Below are 25,407 nucleotides of genomic sequence, written 5' to 3' on the forward strand. Positions count from 1 at the left end.
CAGAGTCCCTTTGTTACATCATACACCTCCAATCCCGACTCTTTCCGAGTCTTAACCTGACCTTGGCGTACATTTCCAACCTTTCAGGGTAAATTCCCGACCTTTTGGTAACATTTCTGGAACTCACTGTTTGACAGGTCATGCGTTCGGCCCGGGATGTTACCCGACACTGTCTTTCTCTCAAAATTAATCTTGAGGAAAGCTGGAGGGAAAAAAGTGGAATTTCCTGAACACAGATCCCAGAGTCTTTCCCGCAGCAGTGAGCACTAATACCTCCATCAGCAGCAACCTTATCGCTGGCATCCTGACAACTAGAGGCCAAAAAAACAAGCACCATTTCCCCAACACCGACCTTTTAAAGAGGAAAAATTCTATTTATGTCCTGCCAGTTCACTATTGATTTACAGAGCAATTAGGTTTGCATTTCTCTCCAAATACTGGCCTCAGTGACCCAGGGAATCCCCACCATTCAGCGCCTTCCACCACGACACGCTCGTCCGATCGCCAGGTCACGCGGGGCAATTATGATGACCTTGCTATTGTGCTTTACCTGAACCCTTCACTTTGTTTGTTTGTTTTGTTTTGGAGGAGAGGAACCTTTAAATATGCAGCAGGAAACAAAAGGTTCACTGTGAGGTAAGATTTTCCCTTATGGAGAGTCTTTTGGTGGGAATGTACATGGGAAGGAGACATGTGAATCCTTACATTAAGCCATGCAATTAATGTAATCCAAGATGAAGCCGTTTTTTCCATGTCTCCTCTTTCACAATAAGACACCCTCCCCTCGCACATTCTCAATGGCCTTTGAGGAGGTATAAAAGCCTTGGAGGCTGCTGTTGCCACAGGACCAGTTCAAGTGCAATACTACATTGTGTACTGTACACCGCCGAACCCTGTCTCTGACCTCCAGCCATGCTGACCAGGTAAATCTCAACATCTTTCATCATGCTAACACATCCAGATCAGTTATTATATTTTCACAGCTTTTGTTTCCATTTTAATAATACTATAACACAATGTGTAGGATAATTGCTTATGTATGTCAACTCTGGAAAGACATGAAGCTTAAATTCTCTAAAATGATACCACCAAATTAATTTAAATAATTATTAACGTTTATATAATTTAAAATAATATTATATTTGAATATATAAAGTCATAATTGCATTTATTTTTGTAACACATAATTTAATTGTATATTTAATTAATGTAAAAACACAGTTGATTTAATATTGCTATATAGTAATATTATTCTTTATATATATATATATATATATATATATATATATATATAAAAGCATAAATCCAGAGTTATGATATTATGCCAGTGGTTTTTAATTCTGTTATCTGTGATCATTGCTATCAGTCACAATGCTTTTGACTTCATGAATGCATTACACTTTTTAAATCAAAATCTTTCACAACAAATATGATTGATGCAAAATAGCTCCTTACCTGCTTGTTTATAAGGCGGATTTATTGTGTCAGGAAATGATTTGATTGTTTATTTTGTCACAGGAACATTCTCATCCTCTGCTCATTGGCGCTGGTACTGGTTAAAGCGGACCTTGAAGCAGGTAAATATTTTTATCCTGTAATATAAGAGAGTTAACAAAAATAAGTCACAAATATTATCTAAAATACAACATTATCATAACAGAGAATAATTACTTTAATTCAGAGTTTGGAATATATTTATATTGTTATGAATTTGTGTGTGTGTATGAGAGAGAGTCTTTATTTATAGCCAAAATGTTTTACAGTTTGTTATATCTATGATAAATGTGACTAAGACTTGAATTATTTACAAAAAACAAAAAATTGCAATTGACTGAACATTTCCTGTTTGCTTCCTTTCGTAGCTGAAGGAGGGTCCCAAGCCATGTTTGCGACAGGTAAATCTAAAATCAATAACATTAAAACATGTTGCAGAATGCAAATCAACCTTCAACTAAGAATCCTTCCAATAATCCACAGATCCGGATTCAACCTCAGATGAAGCTCCAACTGGTGAGTTTCACACTCTTTCTCTGTTGTGGAGACACAGTCTGTAGTATGTCAGCCGGACGGACTCTCACTGCAGTGTTTTGTGTTTTCATTGACAGAAAGCATGAACCTGGTCTCACCTGACCTGCCCAACGGTGAGTGATCACTGCTTCACACAGTAGGAGAGGAGCTGATGAAAGATGGTTTCTTATGAACTTTGCACATGGAAGGATTTGATTTGTGCATCAGACCGGCTGAGATTCCTGATAAATGAGAGAATGATTGTTAGTTTAAGAAGGAACAGTGTGTGATGGGTTAAGACACGTTTGACAAGTTGCCCTTAGGGTCAAACTGAAGGTTTCAACCCATTGCCTAATAGAGCTTTTGATGCTTGACTCACAGTAGAACATCAGAGCTCATTCAACTGTTTTCAAGATAAACATCTTATTCTATGGTTCTTTAGGAGCCCATCTGTGCTTTAAGGGACCCAGAAAAATCTATAATGAAACACCAAGATCTTGTTTAATATCCAAATATAACAACTCATATGACAAGCAAGCTGCTGGATTTTCTAAGGCAATTCAAGTTAGACTTTACAAGTCTGCCATCTAGTGGAGTCTAAACCCACATACACATTTAAAATACGACCTTTTTCTATTCTGATCTACCCAGAGGAAATATGATTGCTCTGAGAGTTCAGTTTGCTCTCTGTTTAATCTCTGTACTGTCTAAATGAAATAAATAGACATTAAAGAGATCTCATTTGTGATTTATCTTTCTTATGACTACAGATGAGCTTCTGTATTACAACGGAGCAGCTGCAGGTATAAGAAAGAACTATGTACATTTAAAAAAGTATTGATTCATCTAAACAATCAAAAATAATTATGAGCCTTATTTTAATGTCAAACTGTTTAATTTAGATGCAGGCAGCAGCAGTGCTGAGGCAGGAAATAGTGGTGAGCATTAGATCTATTCATAGAAAATATCAAAAATATTTATATCTCATATCATAGCTCAATAATTTAGACTAAATCATAGAAAACAGATAAAAAAAAAATTGTTTCATTTCTTTTCAGCACCTCAAGTAAATGACGTGCCCAAAACTGGTAAATCATTTTTTTATTATATGATATTTAATCAGAATGTACCCTGAAATATTTTTTTTATTTATTTAAATTAAATTCATAGTATTGTAATTTTATTTCATAAAAAATGAGGCATATTTTAGGAAAATTGAGACTGCATGACATTAATAAAGTTGAGCACATTGTCCTCAAAAATTATCATAAGTGCAACCAATCAGTAACTTAAATTGTAACATACATAATGGTCCTTAAATATTTATTCATTTAGATTATTTAGTTAAATAGCATATATATATATATATATATATATATATGTGTGTGTGTGTGTGTGTGTGTGTGTGTGTGTGTGTGTGTGTGTGTGTGTGTGTGTGTGTGTGTGTGTGTGTGTGTTATAATATTATTATAACTTACTAATAATAAATAAATTACATAAAAATATAAACATGACATGATAAATATGAGATAAATTCAATAACTCCTAAAATCCCATTATTTTCATGCATGTGTTTTTTAATATTTAGATGCAGCTAAATCCAGTATGGAAGAGCCTGATGGTAAATTTCACATCATAAACACACACATGCAACCACTGAATGTAATCTTGTGAACTAAAAGTCTAAAGTTTCTGTCTCACCTGTTTCTCTCTGTTCAGAAGATGAAGCTCCAGACTCAGAGGAGGCGGCAGCGGCTGTGAAACCCGCCCCGGTCCCAGTCCAGCGTGCAACCAAATCCCACAATGCATCAGCACGCAAGCGGAGCAAGCCCATCACTGCCTCAAAAAAGAGATCAAGAAACCTCCGTCCCTGAGACATGAACTGTGGAGAGAGAAACAGGGCAAAGCTGCAATGACAAGGCAGTAACAGAATGAGAAAAACAAATGATATAGATGATGTTTTCAGAGGCATTTTTTGTTTTTGTTTGTTTTGAGAATCTTGAACTAGACTTTATCCTCTGTGATGTACTGATTGGTTTGTGTTTGAGTGTGTGTTTGTGTAGGTGTGAATGCTTATGACCTCTGTTAAAGGTCTGGTAATGTGAGCTACACAATGTGCTTGCCAAATATTCTTCCAAACTTTATCCAGAGGCAAGGCTGACATGGACACTTTATAGGGTTGATTTCATTTTAGATCAGACTAGAAAATAAATTTATTGAAAATTTCTAGACAGTTTTTTTTTTGTTTTGTTTTTTTGCTTGATCAATTACAGAATACATTTGAATCTAAAAATTTCAGACTTGATGACAAAACTGGTGCTGGCAACCTGATGACGTTGTGCTCAGATGTGCCATGACTTTAGTGACTAGCAAACACAAAAGCCTTCACTCTCCTCACAATGTCAGTGTTTGAATCAAAAGTGTTTCTCTCATTGTTTTCAGAAACTTTTTTTTTATACACAAAGTATTTAACATTGTTGAATTTACAAATATAACAATCATTAACATGTTATTCTGAAACATTTCTTTCCTTTTATTGTACCCCTAAATAAAGCTCTAAGCAATGAATATGCTAAATAGAAACCATGTTTCTGTCATTATGTAATTGCGTTTGGTTAACACACACAAACACACACACACACACACACACACACACACACACACACACACACATATATATATATATATATATATATATATATATAGTAATAAATAATAAATGTTTAATAAATAAAAGATTGTTTAAACAATTAAAATGAATTCAATTAAAGTTAAAAAAAATATAAACATAGTAACATTTAATAACAAATCAGAGTAAATGCATAAAGACATCCATTTAAAAAAAAATTATAATTAAAATTAGTAGTATAAAAATGGAAATATATATGGAAATAATAAACATGGAAAAAAATGCATAAATTCAACCAATTTTTAAAGAGTCTAAAAAGTTTAAAACATTTACTTAATTAACCTAATAAAAATAAAATATCAAAGTAAATGCATAAATGTATCCATAAAAATTATCTACATTAAATAACTAAAATTAATATTATAAAAAAGAAAAATAAAAGAAGTAAATGAATGGATAAAAGTAACTTTTTTTAGCAGTTAAAATTCATTATTTTTAGAGGAAAGGTGGAGGAAAAAACTATATGTTGCGTTACAGATCCTTTTATCAAAATTCCTTCATAATGATTTCTAATTGCTAAGAATAATGTATTTATAATATGCTTTATGCAGTGTCATGGACTAAAATCAGCTTAAGTAGCTCAGTGAAAGCTGTAAAGGGACAATCTAGAGCTTTCCTGTAAGCGTCTATAGGTTCCCTCTCAAACTCTATACCTTACGTTGTATGAATCCACTCTCTTTCCGGGACTCTTAAAGGTCGGGCCGTTCTCTCCCGCTAAAGCTGATACCTGTGTGGGCTTCTGGGCTTCTCCTGTGACGTCCACAGCGCCACACAGCTCTGTTCTCACATCTATACACAACCTTTTGCCTGTAAAAGGTCAAAAGGTTGTGACTGTGAGGGTTTTTGTAATCTCTCACGTCACGACAACAGGATTTACCTTCTAGAATATCAACACAAGCGCTCACGTACACAGCACTGAAGACAGATTCCTGTAAATTCTTCCAGGTTCTGAAAACTCTTGTACTCTTGTACAAATCATTCAGAGAGCTGTAGGTCAGGGACAAAAAGGGTCGAAAACTAAACAATGAAAGCCATTCAGGCTTGGAATATTTGTATAATTAAGGATATTTATCTTTGTTCATTGTTGTGTTTACTTTGTTTCATTTAAATGTTATTTCATTTATTAAACATTATTATTTGCATCTATGCATTTGTGGCTATATTTTATTTGATTTTTATCTTTGTTCATTTATATAAAATTATTGATAATAAAATAATGAAAATTAATTAATAAAATAATTACATTTCATTTATTAAATATTGTTATTTTATATATATATATATATATATATATATATATATATGTGGATTTGTGGCTATATTTTGTTATTTGCTTATTATTTATGTTCATTTAATTTATTAAAAATTAACGAATAAGAACACAAACTTCATATAACCTATAGATAATCTTAACCTATAGATAATTTTTAATGTCTATAGTTTTTATTTATTTTTAATTATTAGTGTTAATCTATTTAATTTTAGTTATTTTAGTAGGCCTACTTCAAGTTAATATATATATATTGACTTGTAACTAGCTGAAATGTTTAAAAAAAATTCAGTTAATGTTATTAGCTTTAGTTTTAATAATAATAGTAACCCTGACCAACACATTAATCAAACAGTTTGCTATTTCTAATCAAACTTTAAACGATCCACTTTCAAAAGCTTGTTTCAAGTGCAGCTATTAGTTACTATCACAAAAACATCACTTGAACTCAATGAACATGAAAAACAAGCTGTTAAGTGTTTTGGAGGGGACATTATCTCAGACGTGCAGGAGGTTCATTTGGTGGCCGCTAACAAAGGCCTTCTGTTCAGCAGCGCCATGAAACCAGGTCTCCTCTGGTATCAGCGTCTGAGCTTTACTGGAACCACGAGCCGACTGGTACCAGCTATGAAAATACTTCAGCCTCTCTTTAGATGACTGACTTGAAATTGTGAGGAACGTGTCACACTTGCTAAGTTCTTCATTTGGATGGAGAGCACGTTCACTACAGACTGCATCAGGTCAGATCGGTTCTCAAACTCACTGCTGCCTCCTTATGGTTACGTGAGGAACTACAGCAAACAAAAACGGAAAAAATCACAACGGGAAAAAAAAGAAAAATCATGTAGTGTTAAATTACATGTAAATTACTCAAATAAATGAGGTGTTCTGACAAATTACAAATATTAAAACCCTATTTATTTTTTATTTTAGCTTTTTTTATTGTTCTATTTATTTTAATTTACTTGTTTTTTAAATTACTTAATACATGATTCCAAATTTGTAACAAATCCTAAAGGATTCGTTACTGGGAAAAATAAGAATCCTAATGAGAAATTTTAAATTTTTTATGATTTATTGTTTCTTGGTTTTTTGTTTAATTTTAATTTTACTTATTTTTTATATTGTGTAAAACTTTCTACTAAAATTAGAATAATGTCTTGTTAAAGGACACTTAAAAAAGTAAACTTTTAAAATCCTGAAAGATTTCATTTAATTTTTTTTTTAAATGTACACAATTTTATTTATTTATGCATGTAATACAAAAAACTAACTATAATCAACACAAACTATACACAATTGCCAAAGCCTTAGAGAACAAATGAAATAATAATAATAATAATAATAATAATAATAATAATAATAATAATAATAATTGAATAAAAATGTACTTTAAATTCTAAATTACTATTATACTAATAATATTAACATTAAGAATAATAAACAAAATAACATTAAAAACAACAATAATAATAAAAATACAAAAATATTAAAATGAATGAATACATCACACTACATTTCAATAAAAATAACAAAAGTGTGCTTTAAATTCTTTTTAATGCCTTATTGGGAATCATAATAGTTCTTTTGACAATTATATGTTCTAAAAGATCTTGTCTTTGTTTTATGATGATAGAATTTTATAATTCCCATTCATAATTCCAAATTATGGTAATAATTCCACTGAGACTCCTTTTGGATTTTGAGTAGGGCAAACTGTTATAAACATGGGTTATTTTACAAAAGCGTCTTGGATAACTTCTCCATCATGGGATGGAGACTGTGCTGTCGGCTCAATGGACGTCACGGAGAGATGGATTTGTCTGAGAACTTTGGCACAAACAGCCTTTTTACTGAACAGAGCTGAGAGACATTCTTACATTTCAGATGCTGTTACCATTGACTCCCTCTCAAACGGATGAGTGGCTCGGGAAGACCTGAAAATCAGACACTGTACATATCTAATAAACATAAAGGAACACTATAAAACATCTGTGTATCAGAGTGTGATATGAGGTGTGTGTAGAGATGTGATGCTGTTGTTTTATTCAGTGGTCTGACTCAACATTTTCATCTGCTGGACTATAAAAGAGGTGAAAAATGGCATAAACACACAATGAAGGAAGGCCTCGAGAACCAATACAGGAATAAAACACCTAGCAACTATCCAGAAGACCTTAGCAACACCTTAGAATACAACAGAATCTACAGAGGAAGCTACGAGACAAACATGAGCAATTATACAATTAACAAGTGTGATGTCAAATCTGATGTTCATGCACGATTATATGATATACCTATTATTATTTCAAAGCAACAATATGTAATACAAGTATGGAAATAATGACACCCCCCCCCCCCCCCCCAAAAAAAAAAAAAAACTTATTACTGTTGTTGTTTAAATTATGTTCATGTACATATTTATTTTTACAAATATGTATATTTTTTTTTTCAAATTTTACTGTTAATTGCATTGAGTTTGTGGGGATTATATATATATATATATATATATATATATATATATATATATATATATATATATATATATATATATATATGACTAGTGTAATAAGAATAATTAAACAATACTTTTGTGATTATTCAAATCCATTTATTTATTTATTAATTTTTATTTTGCTTTAAATTATTACTATTTGTATAATAATAATAATAATAATAATAATAATAATAAACTATTATTTATGTATGTATTTTTCAGCAGTTATGTAAGGCTTTGGCAACAGTATATAGTTTGTGTTAAGTTTTTTTTTTTTTTAATATATATTGTTCAATGATATGCATTAAATGTTGCTTTATAAATAAAATGTATGTGTACAGGTTGATCTAAAAAAAAGTAAAGGAAATACTCCTTCAGAATGTGAACATTCTTAGTCAACAAACTAAGCAAGCAGCATCAACTTCTAGTTGTCCTTGTCTTTGTTTGCTGAGTAAAAACAGCAGTATTTAAAAGCTAGTGGTTGGATTTTAGGTGACTGACACAGAATTTCAATGATCACCGGCCGCTGTCCACAGAACTGTCATGTAAATTTAAAGCTCACACAATGCCACAGGCCCTGCATCTTTAATTGACCTTCTGTACCCCGTGTTTTTAAGAAAAACTGTTTCTTAGTGAAGATTTTGGGAGAAGTGGCTGGCATAACTAAAACTGCTATGCCACCACTGTTAGATAAAGTCTCTCTTTATTAATCTCTCTTATTAATCAAAAAGCACCAAACAAAAGACATCCTGCATATTGTTTAAATGAAAAAAACAATGGCATTTATATATATTTATTGCAAATGCAAAAGCCGGGAACAGGAGTGGCAGGCAGGCACAGTCAGAGATGGTCACAATAGGCTCATTTGAGTTTTACAGGACCCTGTGAGAGTGTTTAACAGGTCAGCGGGTCATTTGCTTAGACGTGCTGATCTCACATTCGCCCTGGATCACTGGTCATGAGATCTTAACCAGATGGAGAGAGAGAGCAGATGGAAATGAGGACGAATGCAGGTCAATGATAGGAAAATCATGTTTAAATGCATAAAATTGTTACATTATAAAATGCTTTTATCGAAATTGACAGAGACAATCCACTGGAAGCAATCTGAGTTAAAGTGCATTGATCAAAGACATAATGGTTCAGAACTCCTCAGGTTTGAACCTACAACCTGCCCAGATCAACAGAGACGCTACAGCACCTGTGTCACTAATACATCAACAGGATGGATGGATGAAAGAGGGAAAGGAAGGATGGAAAAAACAAGGAAGGGATAAAGTATGGGCAGTACATGAAGGAAGGATGGAAGGAATAAATTAAAAAATGAAGGACAAAAGAGATAACTAAAAAAGAATGAAGGAAACAAGGAAAGAAAATAGAAGGAAGAAAAAAGCATGAAAGGAGGAAGAAGAGAGAAAAAAGAAATGAAGAAAGAACTTTTAAGAAAGGAAGGGAAGGAGGACAGAAGACAGAGGGAAGAATAGGGAAGGAAGGGAGGAGAGAAGGAAAGAAGGAAGGAAAGAAAATGTTAGAGAAAAATGAAGGAAGAAGGGAGGGAAAACAGAAGAAGATTCCTAACCCTAAGGTTGTGGGTTGGAGTCTTGGGCCGGCAATACCACGACTGAGATGCCCTTGAGCAAGGCATCAAACCACCAACTGCTCCCCGGGCGCCGCAGCATAACTGGCTGCCCACTGCTCCAGGTGTGTGTTCACGGTGTGTGTGTGTTCACTGCTGTGTGTGTGCACTTTGGATGGGTTAAATGCAGAGCATGAATTCTGAGTATAGGTCACCATACTTGGCTGTATGTCACGTCACTTGTCATACTTCGGGGCTTTTTGTTGACTCCGTGGGTAAAAGTGCTCAAGTTAACATTTCAAATGGGTGGTTTGTTACAAAACACAAGTTTCCCAATTTAGCAAGTACTGATGTAGTAACTACCCGTCTGAAAGCTGTGCCGCTCTCACACTTTCTGAAGAATCAAAACAGCAGCAGGGAAACCCCACGATCCTTTAGAAAGGCCACAGGAACCTACAGAGGGACATTACGCACCTGTGCAAATCACTCATTTCCTCAACAAAACCCCATTTACATCCAGTACTAAAACTGAACAGATTATCCTGATCGTTTGCATATATAAACATACCTCAAGCTGCTATGATGCGTCAATGGCTTGTTGAACGTGAATGGATGTGTGAAGAAAAAAACGAATGATTAACCTTTAACTGGAATATGTGCTTTACTGCTCAACAACAATGTATTTTTAAGCTCAATAAATTTCTCAATGGAGAAACAAAGAGGCTTTGTGCACAGAACAGCAGCTCTCGGCACAGCAGCCATCGTGGAGAAACTCAAGCTTTTCCAGGCCAAACCTAGTAACACAGCCACAAGTTTACTGTCTGTTGTCTTTTTCTCAGGTTATTTCTGTTTCCAAAACCACATTAAGCCAATTTAAGACTATTCGCTTCTATGGTTATAAAAATTATTCATATATATATATATATATATATATATATATATATATATATATATATATATATGAAGAAATATAAAATGCCACAAAAATAAGACTGCCTTACAGAATAAGCAATCAAATGAACAAAAATAAATACATAAGAATAAACTGCATAATAAATAAATATTTATTAATAATTGATTACCTTAGAGACGAAGCAAATAAATAAATAAATAAATACACTGCATAGTAAATAAAAATTGTAATAATAATAATAATAAACTGCACAATAAATGCATTTATTTTTATAATTTAAGATTACCTTACAGACTATATAATAAATAAAACAAACAAACAAACAAACAAACAAAAATGCTTAGTACACAAGTAGCACAATTCACTAAATAAACAAATATATCACCAAACAAACAAATATTGAAAAAACAACAACAACAACCAACTAACCAAAGAGAAACACAAGCCACATGGCTATGATTGTGTGTTGTTTATAAGTTTTGTAACTTGCTAAATGTTTTCACTGAAGTAGTATCCAAGATGGGCCCTAGAAACCCCACTGCAACACCCCGGCAACATCACAACAGCCTATCCTACCCTCAACATCTCTGACGTAAAAACCAGCAATGGTTGTTCACACACAAAGAGATGCATTAAAGAAATCTGATGCACCTCTTTTCTGCTTTTTACCAACAGAACAGATCTTTCTGTGCCATATATAATAAATAAAGACACAAAAACCATGAGCATGTCCTGCCCAGCAACCCTTTCCCAGAAGAACACCTCAGATCAACTAAATCAAACGTCCGGAGAGAATCACAAAGGAGCAGCGGGATCCGTTGAGACAGAGACACAGAAGCTACTCTATTTACAAAGACTGTTTGAAAACACAAACAATAGCAGGACGGCCTGACTTCATAACCCTCTTCTAATGAGAGGAACTTTGGAGGTTCTCATGGAACGCCTCTGTCTTTAGCTCAACCCCCTCAGAGGCCAGGAAGCACAGAGGGTATAAAAGATCTGAGAGCAGCTCCACTCAGGCTTCAGACCTGCATCACCTGCGCCAATCTCACACTGCATTTCAGTCCTATTGCAATGCTGTCCCGGTGAGTACAGTCTCTCCTTTACTTTCATTAATCTGGCCTGCTTTAATGTTATTGTGGTGCAGTGTTTTACATAAATAATACATGCACATGCTATATGAATGAATTATAAGGAAATCTGCAAACATGATGGATAAAAACTGATATTGCTGAAGGCTAACTCTGGGAAAAGTTAACCATTTTAAACTAGTACAATGTCTGTATCTAATGAAAGTTTATCAGCAATACACTGTCTGAAAAAAAAGTTCAGAATAAATTAAAAAGACAGATTTTATCTATGATTTGAAATATACAGATTTTTACCAAGATGTTCAATTGTGTGATAAAAAAAATTATGATGTTACCCAACAGGAAACAGAATATTTGTGCAGCAAGAATGGTCCTCCTTTTTAATAATCAGTTACCTTGGTTTTTATTCTTGATATAAAGATTTATTAAAATGTTGAATTATTTAGTAATTTGTTTATAAAAATTGGTAATGATTATAATAATTATATTATAATTTTCTAGGATATTCCACAACGAATATATATATATACGTACATATTATTTAATATATATATATTAATTTGTTATATATATATATATATATATATATATATATATATATATATATATATAATAATAAAATTATATATATATATATATATATATATATATATATTATATATATATTTGAAATAGTTTTAGATCATTATTAATTTAGAGATTTTTAGTTTCTTTTTTGTGAATTTTCTTTTTTGTCTCATTATAGGACGCTGGTTGCTCCGTTGATCTTTGCATTAGTGGGTGTCTCTATTTCTGCACCAATAAACGGTAAGGAAACTTACCCAGTATGCCTGACTTCATTACATTTCTCACATATAGCTTACATAAATACCATTACAGATCACCCTGGATCCCTAAATTATTATCAGTGAAATGCACCAGCTCTTCTTTCTAAGTAACACGAAGCATTTACTGCCTCACTATAATGAGACTGTAATCAGAGCCCTTCACTGAACACAAAAGAGTTCTGTTCACCTGTGCTGCTACATTTGGCCTGGGCCTCTATAGGAGATATAGGACTCTTACAGCTCAGTGCACTCACACCACTAACTGACTGTCTTGTCTTTTGTTTTGATACAGATGGAAAAGATAATGATGGTAAGAATGTGTCTTTTATACACATTAACCTTAATTATAATGCAAATGATGACTTTTAAGTTAATTATTGCCTCTGAATGCATGAGCTGTGTAAGAAGAATGAACTGCACTGCACTACTACTTGTTCAAGAAAGCCATTATAGACAGAAAAATCCGTCTTTAATCTCTTAAACAGAAATGGGATGAAACTAGACTTATATTTCCTTAGAAAATGGCCCCAGTAATCTCATATGTGTCTCCTTGAGAGTTTCAGAAGAGATTTCAGCAATGCCTGCAATTAAACATCAGAGATCTCAATATGAAGTCATTTCACATCAGATTCTTTCAAATGATTGCTTTGCACATTGTTTTTTTTTAGCTCTATAAGCTCTATATAGAGCTATAAGGCAAACTAGTTATAAAGAGGATAAAAAGTATCTGGTTCTATATGAATATTATCTGGTTTATGTCACTGATTGTGTTTTGTTCTGACTTTCATGTTATAATCTCAGAGGCAGCTGCAGCCCTAGGGATACTCAATGGTAAGGTGCAATGAATTTGAGCTATATTTCTGCATAAATCAATTTACCAGTTCATCTGAAAAACATGTTTTTCTATCTTTTTTTCAGATCCAACTTCTCTCCCTGGAAATGGAATCTCAGGTTGGTCTGGGTGATATAGATCACATCTCACTGTAAAATGTGTTATATAAACTGTGGAAACTAGTGTAAACCAAAATTAAAACAATTCTTTAAAAATATTATTAAATATGTTATAAAATCATTAAAAGAAATAAAGCTGAAATAAATTAAAAAATACATAAATATTAGATGAAACTTAAAAAAACATAAATATTAGAAATAATAGAATAAAGTACTAAAATGACTAAAACTGAAATAAATAAAAAATAAACAAAATAATATTTAAAAGTCCAATAACATGGACATGAACTTAATTTGAATGTCAAGATTTAGACAGATAGCGTTGTTAGTGTTAACAAAAACTAATAAATATTATTAAAAATATTATTAAAAACTATTAAAACATTTTCATTAATTGATATTAAGCTAAAACAATATCAAATAACAAATATTAGATGAAAAACTTCAAATTAAAAAATAAATAAATTAGAAATATTGCCTTGGCCACTAAATGAAATAAAATTTGAAGTACTGAAATGTCTAAAACTGAAATAAATTAAAGCTAAATATAATATTAAAAACACTAATAAAAATGATAAGGGTGCATGAAAAAGGACTAAAACATATTAACTTAATTAAAACCTAAATGAAAACCTAAATTAGAAATGTTGCTGTTTTTAAAGTTTAATTTAAAATTAAAATTGCTAAAATAAAAAATAAAACATAGAAATATATTTAAAAAAAAACAACAAAAGCACATAACAAAATTAATAAAACTAAAATTAAAATAACTTTGGAAAACTTTCTTTTAAACAGGAACTACAGAAGATTCAGCAGAGAAAAAAGGAGGTAAGAAACACTTTCTAGACCCTCCTAAGGCAGTCTGAGCTGAACCCAAAACAGATAACAAACACAAAGTGACATTATCCCACTGTGCTAATAATTCTCTTTGATTTCAGGTCCCAGTGACTCATCTGACACCACTGAAAAACCAGGTCAGTTGGCATCAAGAGTCTAGATATACAGGACATAAAAGAATGAAAGAAACCATGACCTGACCACTGAATCACAGCTTTCACTGAATTTCACAAGCGCCAACAGAAAGCACTGACATCAAGATAACATGAATGAGTGTGATGATAACACACCGATTAATGTTTAACTGCTGTGTGTTCAGCATCAGTGAACTAGAAGAACTGGCATTAGATTGCAAAGCAGGAGACACTGAGTCAACAGGAAAAAAGATTAGTGGAAACAAGCTTCTGTTTAATCATAATGATTAAATGCAAGAATTTAAAGTTAATGCTTAAATTTAAGTGAATTTACATTTAAAATAAGAAAAAAATCTTGGTCACTCGGTTTTTTTAAGAATAAACTCAATTTAATAAATTCTTCATGAAACAAGACTTAATACCTCAAGTCATTTTACTTCTAGCAAGAATCTTGTTTTAGAAATGTGTAAATATTTGTACTGAAAACTGGGCAAAAATACTGAGTAAGAATATATATTTTTTGCAGCTCAAAGCTGTCTAGTGTCACACTCCTTTCTGAATAATGTCATGGCAACAAGACAGAAAACACCAAATATTTATGATCCACATTATAAATTAATGATAATCAGATGTTTGGTCTTTGTTGATATTGCACCAATTCAATTATTGTGTTTAGTTATTATATATAGAGACTTTTTATCTCGCAATTCTAACTTTTTTTCGCAATTTAGAGTTTATATCTCCCAATTCTAACTTTTTTTTCTCAGAATTGTGTTTATATCTTGTAATTGCAAGTTTACATCTCGCAATTCTGACATTTTTTTATTACATTTAAAAAAATAATAATTAAAAATAAAAAGATTAAAGAATAAATAAGGTAATTGCAATTTTTTATTTCACAATTGTGACTTCTTGCGATTACAAGTTTACGTTTCGCTATTGACTTCTGTTCTCAGAATTCAGTTTTTTCACAACCATTTTATTTCACAATTAAGACTTTTCTTCTCAGCATTGCAAGCTTATATCTACCAATTCTGACTTTTTTTCTGATATAAACTCAAAATTGCGAGAAAAAAAGTCAGAATTGTGCAATAAAAAGTTGCGGGAAAAGTTTCCATAGCTTAAACTTATATGCTAACACATTAGCAGTCATTTTAAGGAATGAAACCCATTTTATGATGACACTAATGACACAGACATAAAGAGATGAACTCTACACTTGCATAATTTTCTTTTCTACAAATGTTCTTTCTTTTTAAAGAGGTTGATAGTGCTCCTGACACATCAGACACAAACAGTAAGACTCATCTCATGGCCTTCACTTTTGTTTGAGATGTATTGAGTGAGGTATTGCCCAGACTAACAGCTCGACCCATTTCAGGTGACAAAAGCCTGGATGAAGCCACCAGCGGTCCAGATTCGATAGGTACAACCTGTGCATCAGTTTCATAAACACACAACAACACTGCAATGAGTTGTTTCATACAACTGTGAAAATGCTTCCATCACTTAATTTAAAAAAAAAAGGTCTTAAACATTTACTCTCCATGTGTGATTTCCCTATAACAATCTCTATAATATGTATTTTTTGTAAAGACTATCTGATTAAAATAATAAAAACTATAAAAGACATGCATCCCATTCAAATATATCATTTCCTAACAATAGCGGGAGAAATTGCAAAAACATATATTTGTTATGCACTTAAATATTTGATTTAAATTTCTTTATCAGACACAACAGATACTGATAGTGACACAGAAAAAGACACAGACACAGATAATAAAACAGAAACAGATGCATCGCAGCAGAAGACAGGCGATTCAGGTGGGTGAAAGCCAAATATCTATTTTCATAAGATACAGAATGCACATGTGTGCAAAATACCCTCAACTTTCCTTTATCTACTGCAGATGAGAGCAAAGAGAAACCATCAGCGGAGGACAGCAAAGGTAAGAGAGATCACAAACTGTCAGATTGCCTCATAAGATGATAAGTCAATTTAAATTTGTTATATAATATTTCAGATGCAGATGATGTTGATACACATTCAAAAGAAGAAAAATCTACAGGTAAACAAACACAATTACTGAAAAAAGACTGTGAGAATAATACAAAGATTTTGTCATTATTCACCAATGGTCTAAAAGTTAACTAAAATTACCAATTTTATTGTTTTTAGTTTTTAAAAATGTTCTTGGTAATTGAGATAAAGTTGAAATAAAATAAAATCTTGCATAATATAAATAAATATTAGATGAAAATTAAAAATAAACATAAAACTGACAAAAGCACATCACAAAGTAGGATAAATACTGAATTTATTTACTAATCTTTATACTGTTCCAAACCTGTGTGATATTATCTCGTTTTACAAAGGAAAATGTAAAAATTACTCCATTTGTGTGCCATGGAAAAATTATATCAAAAAGGTTTAAAACAACAAAAAAGTGAGTAAATAATGACAGAAATATAATTTCTGGGTGAACTTATTCAATTCAGAAAACAAGCATTTCTAAATTGAAACTCCCTCTTATATTCCCAAGTGTGTGTGTGTGTGTGTGTGTGTGTGTGTGTGTGTGTGTGATACACAATGATATACTGTCTCACTATTAAACCTCTGTTTCACAGACACGGATAAAAAGGCAGACACTGATTCAGATGGCTCAGGTAGAGATTTCTCATGCTTCAAAAGCAGAACATGTTCCTGTAGCAACTTCCTAGTTGATTATTGAACAACAGACATAACAACCAATCAGATTTGAGGGTTAATGTTAGGCTTGAGCGTGGGCCTTTAATCACTCTTATCAAGCCACCGTTCGCCTCTGGTGGTAGTTAATGGTTAGGATAAGGAGTATGAACACTGTTAACATTGTTAAACATAAACATTGTTCCAGCACCCAAAAAAGATTTTCTAGAAACACGTCCTACTTGGCACAGACCTTTCTCACTGCAAAATGATATATTCTTCTGAAACAATGCTGGCATATGAATGTATTTTCAGACGGGGATTCTGCTAGTGTGGAAAAGAAAGATTCTGATGATGCACCTGATGATGCAAATAAAACCTCTACAGGTATTTGAAATCACTGCAGAAAATATTTCAAATCAAACGGTGTCAAATCAGTGTTGATTTAGCATTATTCATATACAATTATAGTATTTATTAATATTTTGAATTAGTTTTTATTTATAGATTTTCTGGTTTTGTTTTATTTTAATGTTAGTAATTATTATGTGTTATTAGAATTTATAAAAAAAGAAATCTATAGATAGATAGATAGATAGATAGATAGATAGAAAGATAGATAGATAGATAGTTTTAATTTATTTTTATTTCTGTTTTTAATAATTCTAGTATTTTACCTTAAACCTTTCTTTCAAAATAAAAGTTAAAAAAAATAAAAATCTTTAAAAAAAAATAATAATCTTTTCTCTGAGATAATGATCCAGTCTGATTAAGCCTGTAGTTAGAGATTAGTTTCGTTACTAATAACAGTTGTGTTTCTGCTCTAATGAAGAAGACACAGATGATTCATCTGACAAGGATTCTTCAGACACAGATGAGCAGCAGGACTCTGATGGTGAGCTTAAAAAAAATAAATAAACATATCGCTTAGTCCTTAAAAGATTACCCTAAACCAGTTTTGTTTTAGGATTTTAGAGTTTTTAATTAATATTTTGAATTTGTTTTAATTTTATATTTTGTTTTATTTTAATTTGATAGTTTTAGTAATTTTAATGTTTCTGTCACTTTTTATTTGTATTTGTTTTGCATGTTTATATATTTATATATATACATTTTTATTTTAGCCTTAGTTTTAGTTATTTTAGTGCATCAAGTTAAACTATAAACTTTTTTAAATTGTCTTAGCATTTTGTATGGGAAGTGATATGATTTATCAGTTGTTTTATTTTATATAAAGTAGCCCTATTTAAATAAACAAAGTGCTAGTAAAAGAAACAGTTTTGTACATGGAACCATGGTAAAACCTTTTTTTTTTTTTTACATGTACCATGGCAATACCATGTTCTTTGTCATCTTTAAAGTACTTTGGATTGCCATGTAAATAATTCATGAATAAAACCATGGTATACGTCAATGTACCTTGGTATTACCATACATTTGTCTGTAATTATAATGATTTATGTCAGTTAATGATATATAATTATGAAAGATTCTGCAGATTCTGACAAAGACAAAACAGATGGAAACTTAGATGAAAAGAGTGGCGAGAAAAAGGAGAAAGACACCAGTAATGACTCCAGTAAAGACTCAGAAGACGAGGGTCGAGAAAGCTCTGAGACGCCAGACAAAAGCGACACAGACAGCGACTCAGACACTGATGAGCTGAAAGTTTCAGACGACTCCAAAGACCAGGATTCAGAATCAAAAGACACCGACAGCAAGGAGAAGAAAGAGAAAGACCAGGACTCTGACAGCGACGCAGACACCAGCAGCGATCAAGACAAAGCAGATTCCCCTGATGCAGCAGACGCCAAGGACAGCGCCGAGGATAAAGACAAGGACAGCAGCGACCCGAAAGACACCGAAGATGATAGAGACAGTGAGAAGGATGCCAAAAAGAAGGAGGACACCAATGAGACGGGCAGCGATAGCGATGAGGGAAAAGATAAGGAGGACGAATCCAAACCAGACGAACAGGACAAGGAAGACACCACCTCAAAAGAAGACGCCACAGACAGTCAGTCTGATGAAAGTCCACTGGAGGAAATGAAAGAAGACAAGCAGGAAGACAAACCTGAGTCTGACAGCTCCAGTCTGGACTCAAATTCAGACTCGGACACTGACAGTAAAGATAAAGAGCAGGACAAAGAGAAGAAGAGAACAGAGTCCACAGACACAGAAAGCTCTGATAGCGACACAGACAGCTCAGAAACAGGAGGGGAAGGTAAACATTCAAGCCTTCACATTTTACACTCATTAAAGCACAATATCAATCGACTGAATAATGCTGTTACACCTCCAGATACTGATGAAGACAATGACTCCAGCATGGAAAAGGAGAAACAAGGTATTTACTGATTAATATGGAAGACCACTTCTAGCTCAGAGTAATAAATATATCAGATAATTGTGAGAATGTTTAAAATAAGAATGAAGTCACATTGTGCAGTATGAAGCCTCAATTAAGATATATAAAGTCATGATTGCAGGACATACAGTCATTTTGTGTTACATAAAGTCACAATTTTGAGTTTTAAAGTCATATTGTGAGATATAAAGGCACAGTTAAAGATATAAAGTCACATATTGAGGTATAAAGTCATAATTGCATGATATCAAGTCAATTTCAGATTTAAGATGCAACAGTTGACAATATAAAGTCACATGTTGAGATATAGTGACAATTGAAGATAAAGTCACAATTTTGAGATATAAAGTCGCATTTTCACATAAAGTCACATTGTGAGATAAAAATTCACAACTGAAGATAGAAAATCACAATTGTGAGATTTGGTCATAATTAGGATAAATTCATAAAGTCAAAACTGTCAAAAATAAAGTCATAATTGAAGATGAATAAGTCATGGTTGTGAGGTCACATTTTGACGAAGTAATAAAGTGAGATATAAAGTTATTATTGAAGATGTATATGGTATAGGGAACACATATTCACTATTAACTAAGATTTTTCCCTGAACAAATGCCGAAATTGCTGTTTATTAATAGTTAATAAGGTAGTTGTTAAGTTTAGGTATGGGGAAGGATTAAGGGATCTAAAATATGGCTGTGCAGAATAAGGCATTAATATGTGCTTTATAAATATTCATAAACAGCCAGTATGCTAGTAATATGCTAATAAGCAACTAGTTAATAGTCGGTCCTTAAAATAAAGTGTTACTGTCATAATTACATGACAAAGTCATAAATTAATATATAAAGTCACTGTGAAATAGAAAAAATAAATAAACAAAAGGGGCTTCCGTAGACATTTATTCACCGGCAGTCTACTGTTACAGAAAAAAAGCTGGGAATTTCTAATATATGAATGTCTAAACCTACAGAGTCTCCTGATGGTGCATCAATAGAGACAAATGAATCTGACTCCAGCGGTAAGACAAACCACAACATTTACTATTTACATGTCAGTGGAGTTATAAAATATCTTCATTTCAATGCAATCTGAGGTTCTTCTCACTTGTCTTTACTGAGCTATGAAGTAGAAGACAACGGACATGGAAAATTATAAAGCTTTCAAAAAAGAATCAAGCACTGGTTGAACTATATAATATAATGAAAGATTTGTGAGTTTTATCTAAGTATATTATTTGCAAAAAATCGCAAGTTACTTTTGAATGACCATCATTGGAGTTACATTGCACAGCATTTTTGATTCAAGTAGGGACCGGAAAAAAAAAACTGATATAAAGTCATAAATGTGGGATATCACATTTATCACATACTGTAGATATCAGAATGATTCATTTGAAGATATTAAATTATTATGAATGATGTTGCTTCACACAGCATTTCTGATTTAAGCGTGGACAGAAAAAAACAATTGAAGATATATATTCACATATTAACATATTATGTCATATTGTGAGATATAGTGTCACTAAAACGTGTTAAGACATGATGAAATTGATGCAGTATTTTTCTTTTTCTTCTTCTAGATGACCATGACAATCACTCGACAGATGTTACAACATCAAACGGTAAATATGAGCTCAGTTATGTAAGGATAAAGTGATGCCTTTGTCATGTAAAAAACATTAAATGTATGTTCTTTCAATTTCTTGCCATCTCTAGAGGAACACACTGATGCAGACAGCCATGATGCTGCAGACGGTACATTCATAGCACTTAATTTTGAGTTATCATCAGCTTTACTACTGCTTTTGAACACACCCTAAGTATTATATTTTTGGGACACAACTCATGCCATTTGTGCTAAAGACATGAATGATTGTAAAAGTAGTTGTTACCTGTTACTCTCTGATTGGGCTGAATTCTCAAAGAATTCTAGGAAATTGTGAATTGAAAGCTGCCTCAATTCTTTCCCATGCTTCTTTCTGTTTAGATGATGACGACACTGACGCCCATGATGATGAAGTCAGGGTTGGAGATGGCATAGGTAAGTCACTCACTCATTTGCCTCCTCACATCATAGTTGTCTCAGATTTTTCTCCCAAAATTCCTTATGAGACACAAATGAAACAGATACAGTAAGTGATACAGTAAGAGTATAGATCTGGCACTAGCAATGCGTGTCTGCCAGGTGCACACATGTACATCATTTTGTTTCAAATACATTTTGTTTGATTTCATACTTAAAACTGTGACTTCTGATTTAAAGAACAATGATAACACTTGTCACATCCATTTTTTTGTTTTTTTTTTTGTTTTTTACAGACACTGCTTCTAAAAAACACGATGAACCAGATCATCTTGATGACACAACACAAGGTAATGAATGATTCTGCTTAAAACACTTAACTTTTCAGGGAATGGGAGTTCAAAGGAGAACTTTACACATGCTAATATCTGTTTCTCCCTTTCTTCAGGATCAGATGATGGCAGCAAAACCCCTATGCCAAGCTCCTAGCGACCAGGACTCTACAAAAACACTGTAACAGGTATCACATAATCACCGATTAAAAGCTTTACATAGGCCTTACTTTAAGTTTATAAAGACAACATATTTCAAATTTCTATTCTTACAGTTGTCTGTCTCTTACCCAGTCTCTGATTACTTCATCTGCTGTCTTAAATGATACTATGGAAACTAATCATACTTATAACTTTATTTGATTTTTCACATTTTTATATTGCAGTCTCCTGAACAATGAATGTACATTAATTGTACATTCAAGGCAATTATAGCATATCAGTGGTATCAAATTAAATTCTAAGACAAACAATAATAATAAAGGGTAAATCAGCATATTCATAAGCAATTAACATACATTCGGTGCATTATAAATCAACCAAAGTATCCTACATTCAAGGCTTTACAGTAAAGTTTAGTAGTTTACAATTCACTATTTTTTGTGCTTTTTTATTTCTCGTTGCTGTTATTGTATGAAGGTAGTGACCTATTTCTGTCTTAAAATGAGCCAAGTCTTATTCAATGCCTCTTTACATTTGTGGATAAAGAAATTTACATGCGAGTCATTTATACACATCAAGCAGTCCGTTGTGCTTCTTGATATTGCAAACTGGTTTACCTCTGCGTTCCAAAATAAGGTGGATGTCATACTCAGCACAGACATTTTAAGTCACCTGTATCGCCCTCTGGAGTCTTGCAGTGTTACTGCCCCAATAACAACAACATTCATGACTTCATTGACGTCCTAGCATAAAGTAGCCTATTTGACTCAAGCATGTATAGTGCATTGGAAGTGCACCTATGATGCCTTAAAATGCTGTCTAGGTAGGCAGCACACTTGGTTTTAGATCCGAGCTATTGTTCAACAAAGAAAACAAAAAAGACATAAAACTCATAAGACATAATAATTGATTTAATTGAACAACTGATATATTCACTATTTAATTTTTGTGTCTCACTGCAGATTTTTCCTGGAGAGACGTAAAAAGAACCACCCGAGACAGTCAAGATAACCAGAGTTTCACATCCCATTAAAACACATGACATGTCCCTCTCGTCCTTTCTTTCTTTCTTTCTCTCTCTCTCTCTCTCTCTCTCTCTCTCTCATATGGTGAAGGTTCCTTTCTAAGGGTTCTGGGATGCAGATTAAATTATTTGGCTGTTTGCTGTACATTCCATTTGTTAACTTTGTCCTAATTCTAGAACTTTTGTATCGTTTGATATATTAATTTTACCAAGATGGAAATGCATGATGAACAGTGAGCTTCTGGAATTGCGTATCTCATGCATTTGTCTGTTTGCGTAGGGCCTAAATATATTTTGTTTTGAGTGACACATTAAACATAGAGAGTAGAACTAACAGAAGGAATTTTGAGAAAGCTACACGATTCGGGTCTGGTGAAAATGTTGATCTGTCAAACCTGCGATGGTTCCATTGGTTTGTCCACATGGTGTCCCCATCCTTGACACTGACACTGAAAGACTGCAGCTGCTGCAACGAGAACCTTCCCTCTTGCTCTCAGATAAACGCCGGCCTGAAATGTCACAGAATGAGATATTTTCTGCCCACCCAATGATTTGAGAATGTACAGACAATTTCTGATATAATCTCTGATGTCTATGTCTCTGTGGAGGAATACTAATAAACTAGCAATGTAAGAGCACAGATTGCTCTGAAAACTGTCAAAAAAAAATTTTGTATAGATTTACAAGAAGTCATTTTAATATGTACACAGGGAGCAAATCTAATAAAGACTGGGTTGTCAGAAAATTAAACGACCATGGAGTATTTTTATTTATTTATTTATTTGGTGTGTGTAAACTAAACCACATCTAATTCTGGCTTTTTAAATTCAGTTACAACAATTTTCAACAACATAGTCACAAGATGATAATACTAAAAACAAAACAAGAAAATAAGAGAACAAATAATAAAAATAAAAAATAAATCCCCTAAGCAATCCAAATATATATAATATATATATATATATATATATATATATATATATATATATATATATATATATATATATATATATATATATGTATGTATGTATGTATATATTATATATTTGTATATTTATCTTAGTAATACGTATTGTTTTTATCTAATTTCTTTTCAAAGTATTTCAAATACTTTTGTGTCAGTAAATTGTGTTGTTTAGTCCAGCTCTTTTTGGTTTATTTCAACTAAAAATAGACACATTATTAAAAATTAAAATCATCAGTGACAAAGAATGATTTATTAATTCATACAGGTGGACCAGAATGACTTCATTGTAAAATTGTTTGAAATACCTTTAATATTTAGGTTTAGGTCACTAGGTTTTGTCTAGTTCATATGCATAAAGAATAAGTCTATATTATATAAATAAAGTTGCTCTCCTAGTATTTAAAAATATTAAATATATACATTAAAGTCTAAATGTAAGTCTATATACAAGGCAGAAAATGTGAACTTTATATATATATATATAAATAATTATATAAATATCGTTTTTATAAAGTTTATATATAAAGAGTAAAATAAGATAATATCGTTAATATAATAGTTTTTTTAATTTAATGATTTTGGATTTGATTAATAATAAATGTTTTATAAACCTAAATAAATAAACAAATAAATGTATGTAGGTCTATGTATGCATTTATGTATAATATATAATATAAAATAAAATAACTGTGTGGTTTTATGTGTATACATATATATCAAACATTTCAGCAAACTAAGCAAGTAGGCCTAGTTTGCGGCTGCACACAGTTAAACATTATCAGATGGCCTTATGAATGGATCATATTTCAGCGATTTTAGTCAGAGAAAGAAGTCTTATCTAAGCTCTTATGACTTAACTTTTTTAAAGATTTAACCGCAGACTAGATTCCTTGACCCTTACCCATAGAAAGAGTTAAGTTTCCACGTGTGTCTCCACTGGGTCTTTGGAGCACAACACAATCTCGCATTACTTCTCGGTGGTCTAAATCTGGCCCTGGAGTGAACAAACGAGAGGATGAGGAGGAAGAGGAAGGTGTACCATGGA

At 32.3% G+C, this 25,407-nt stretch overlaps 1 protein-coding gene and 1 long non-coding RNA gene across 5 annotated transcripts; one reads left to right on the forward strand and one right to left on the reverse strand.

Moving 5' to 3' along the window:
- Positions 1–1,944: 1,944 nt before the first annotated feature.
- LOC122148782 lies at positions 1,945–23,337 on the reverse strand. Its single transcript, XR_006162618.1, has 4 exons — positions 22,259–23,337; positions 21,747–21,958; positions 3,709–3,889; positions 1,945–2,249 (listed from the first exon to the last, which is right to left on the reverse strand). It is a non-coding gene; the product is annotated as an uncharacterized LOC122148782 (long non-coding RNA).
- Positions 11,908–24,140, forward strand: LOC109111958 (protein starmaker-like). 4 transcript variants are annotated; one of them, XM_042776299.1, is made up of 24 exons: positions 11,908–12,037; positions 12,789–12,850; positions 13,163–13,180; positions 13,672–13,701; positions 13,789–13,821; positions 14,617–14,649; positions 14,760–14,795; positions 16,054–16,089; positions 16,174–16,218; positions 16,527–16,619; positions 16,706–16,744; positions 16,820–16,864; positions 17,424–17,462; positions 17,797–17,868; positions 18,314–18,376; positions 18,980–19,705; positions 19,784–19,828; positions 20,823–20,870; positions 21,435–21,476; positions 21,571–21,609; positions 21,842–21,895; positions 22,174–22,227; positions 22,326–22,397; positions 23,334–24,140. In XM_042776299.1, exons 1-23 carry the CDS (start codon positions 12,027–12,029, stop codon positions 22,364–22,366), a joined length of 1,704 nt encoding a protein of 567 aa, XP_042632233.1. In that variant the 5' UTR covers positions 11,908–12,026; the 3' UTR covers positions 22,367–22,397; positions 23,334–24,140. The 4 variants fall into 4 exon arrangements, with proteins under 4 accessions (XP_042632233.1, XP_042632234.1, XP_042632235.1 ...); XM_042776298.1 differs by having other exon boundaries at positions 11,913–12,037; positions 18,971–19,705; XM_042776300.1 differs by lacking the exon at positions 17,424–17,462 and having other exon boundaries at positions 11,912–12,037; positions 18,971–19,705.
- The last annotated feature ends 1,267 nt before the right edge of the window (positions 24,141–25,407 follow it).

Source organism: Cyprinus carpio, chromosome A19 (genome assembly GCF_018340385.1).
Source record: "Cyprinus carpio isolate SPL01 chromosome A19, ASM1834038v1, whole genome shotgun sequence".
Lineage (NCBI taxonomy): Eukaryota > Metazoa > Chordata > Actinopteri > Cypriniformes > Cyprinidae > Cyprinus > Cyprinus carpio.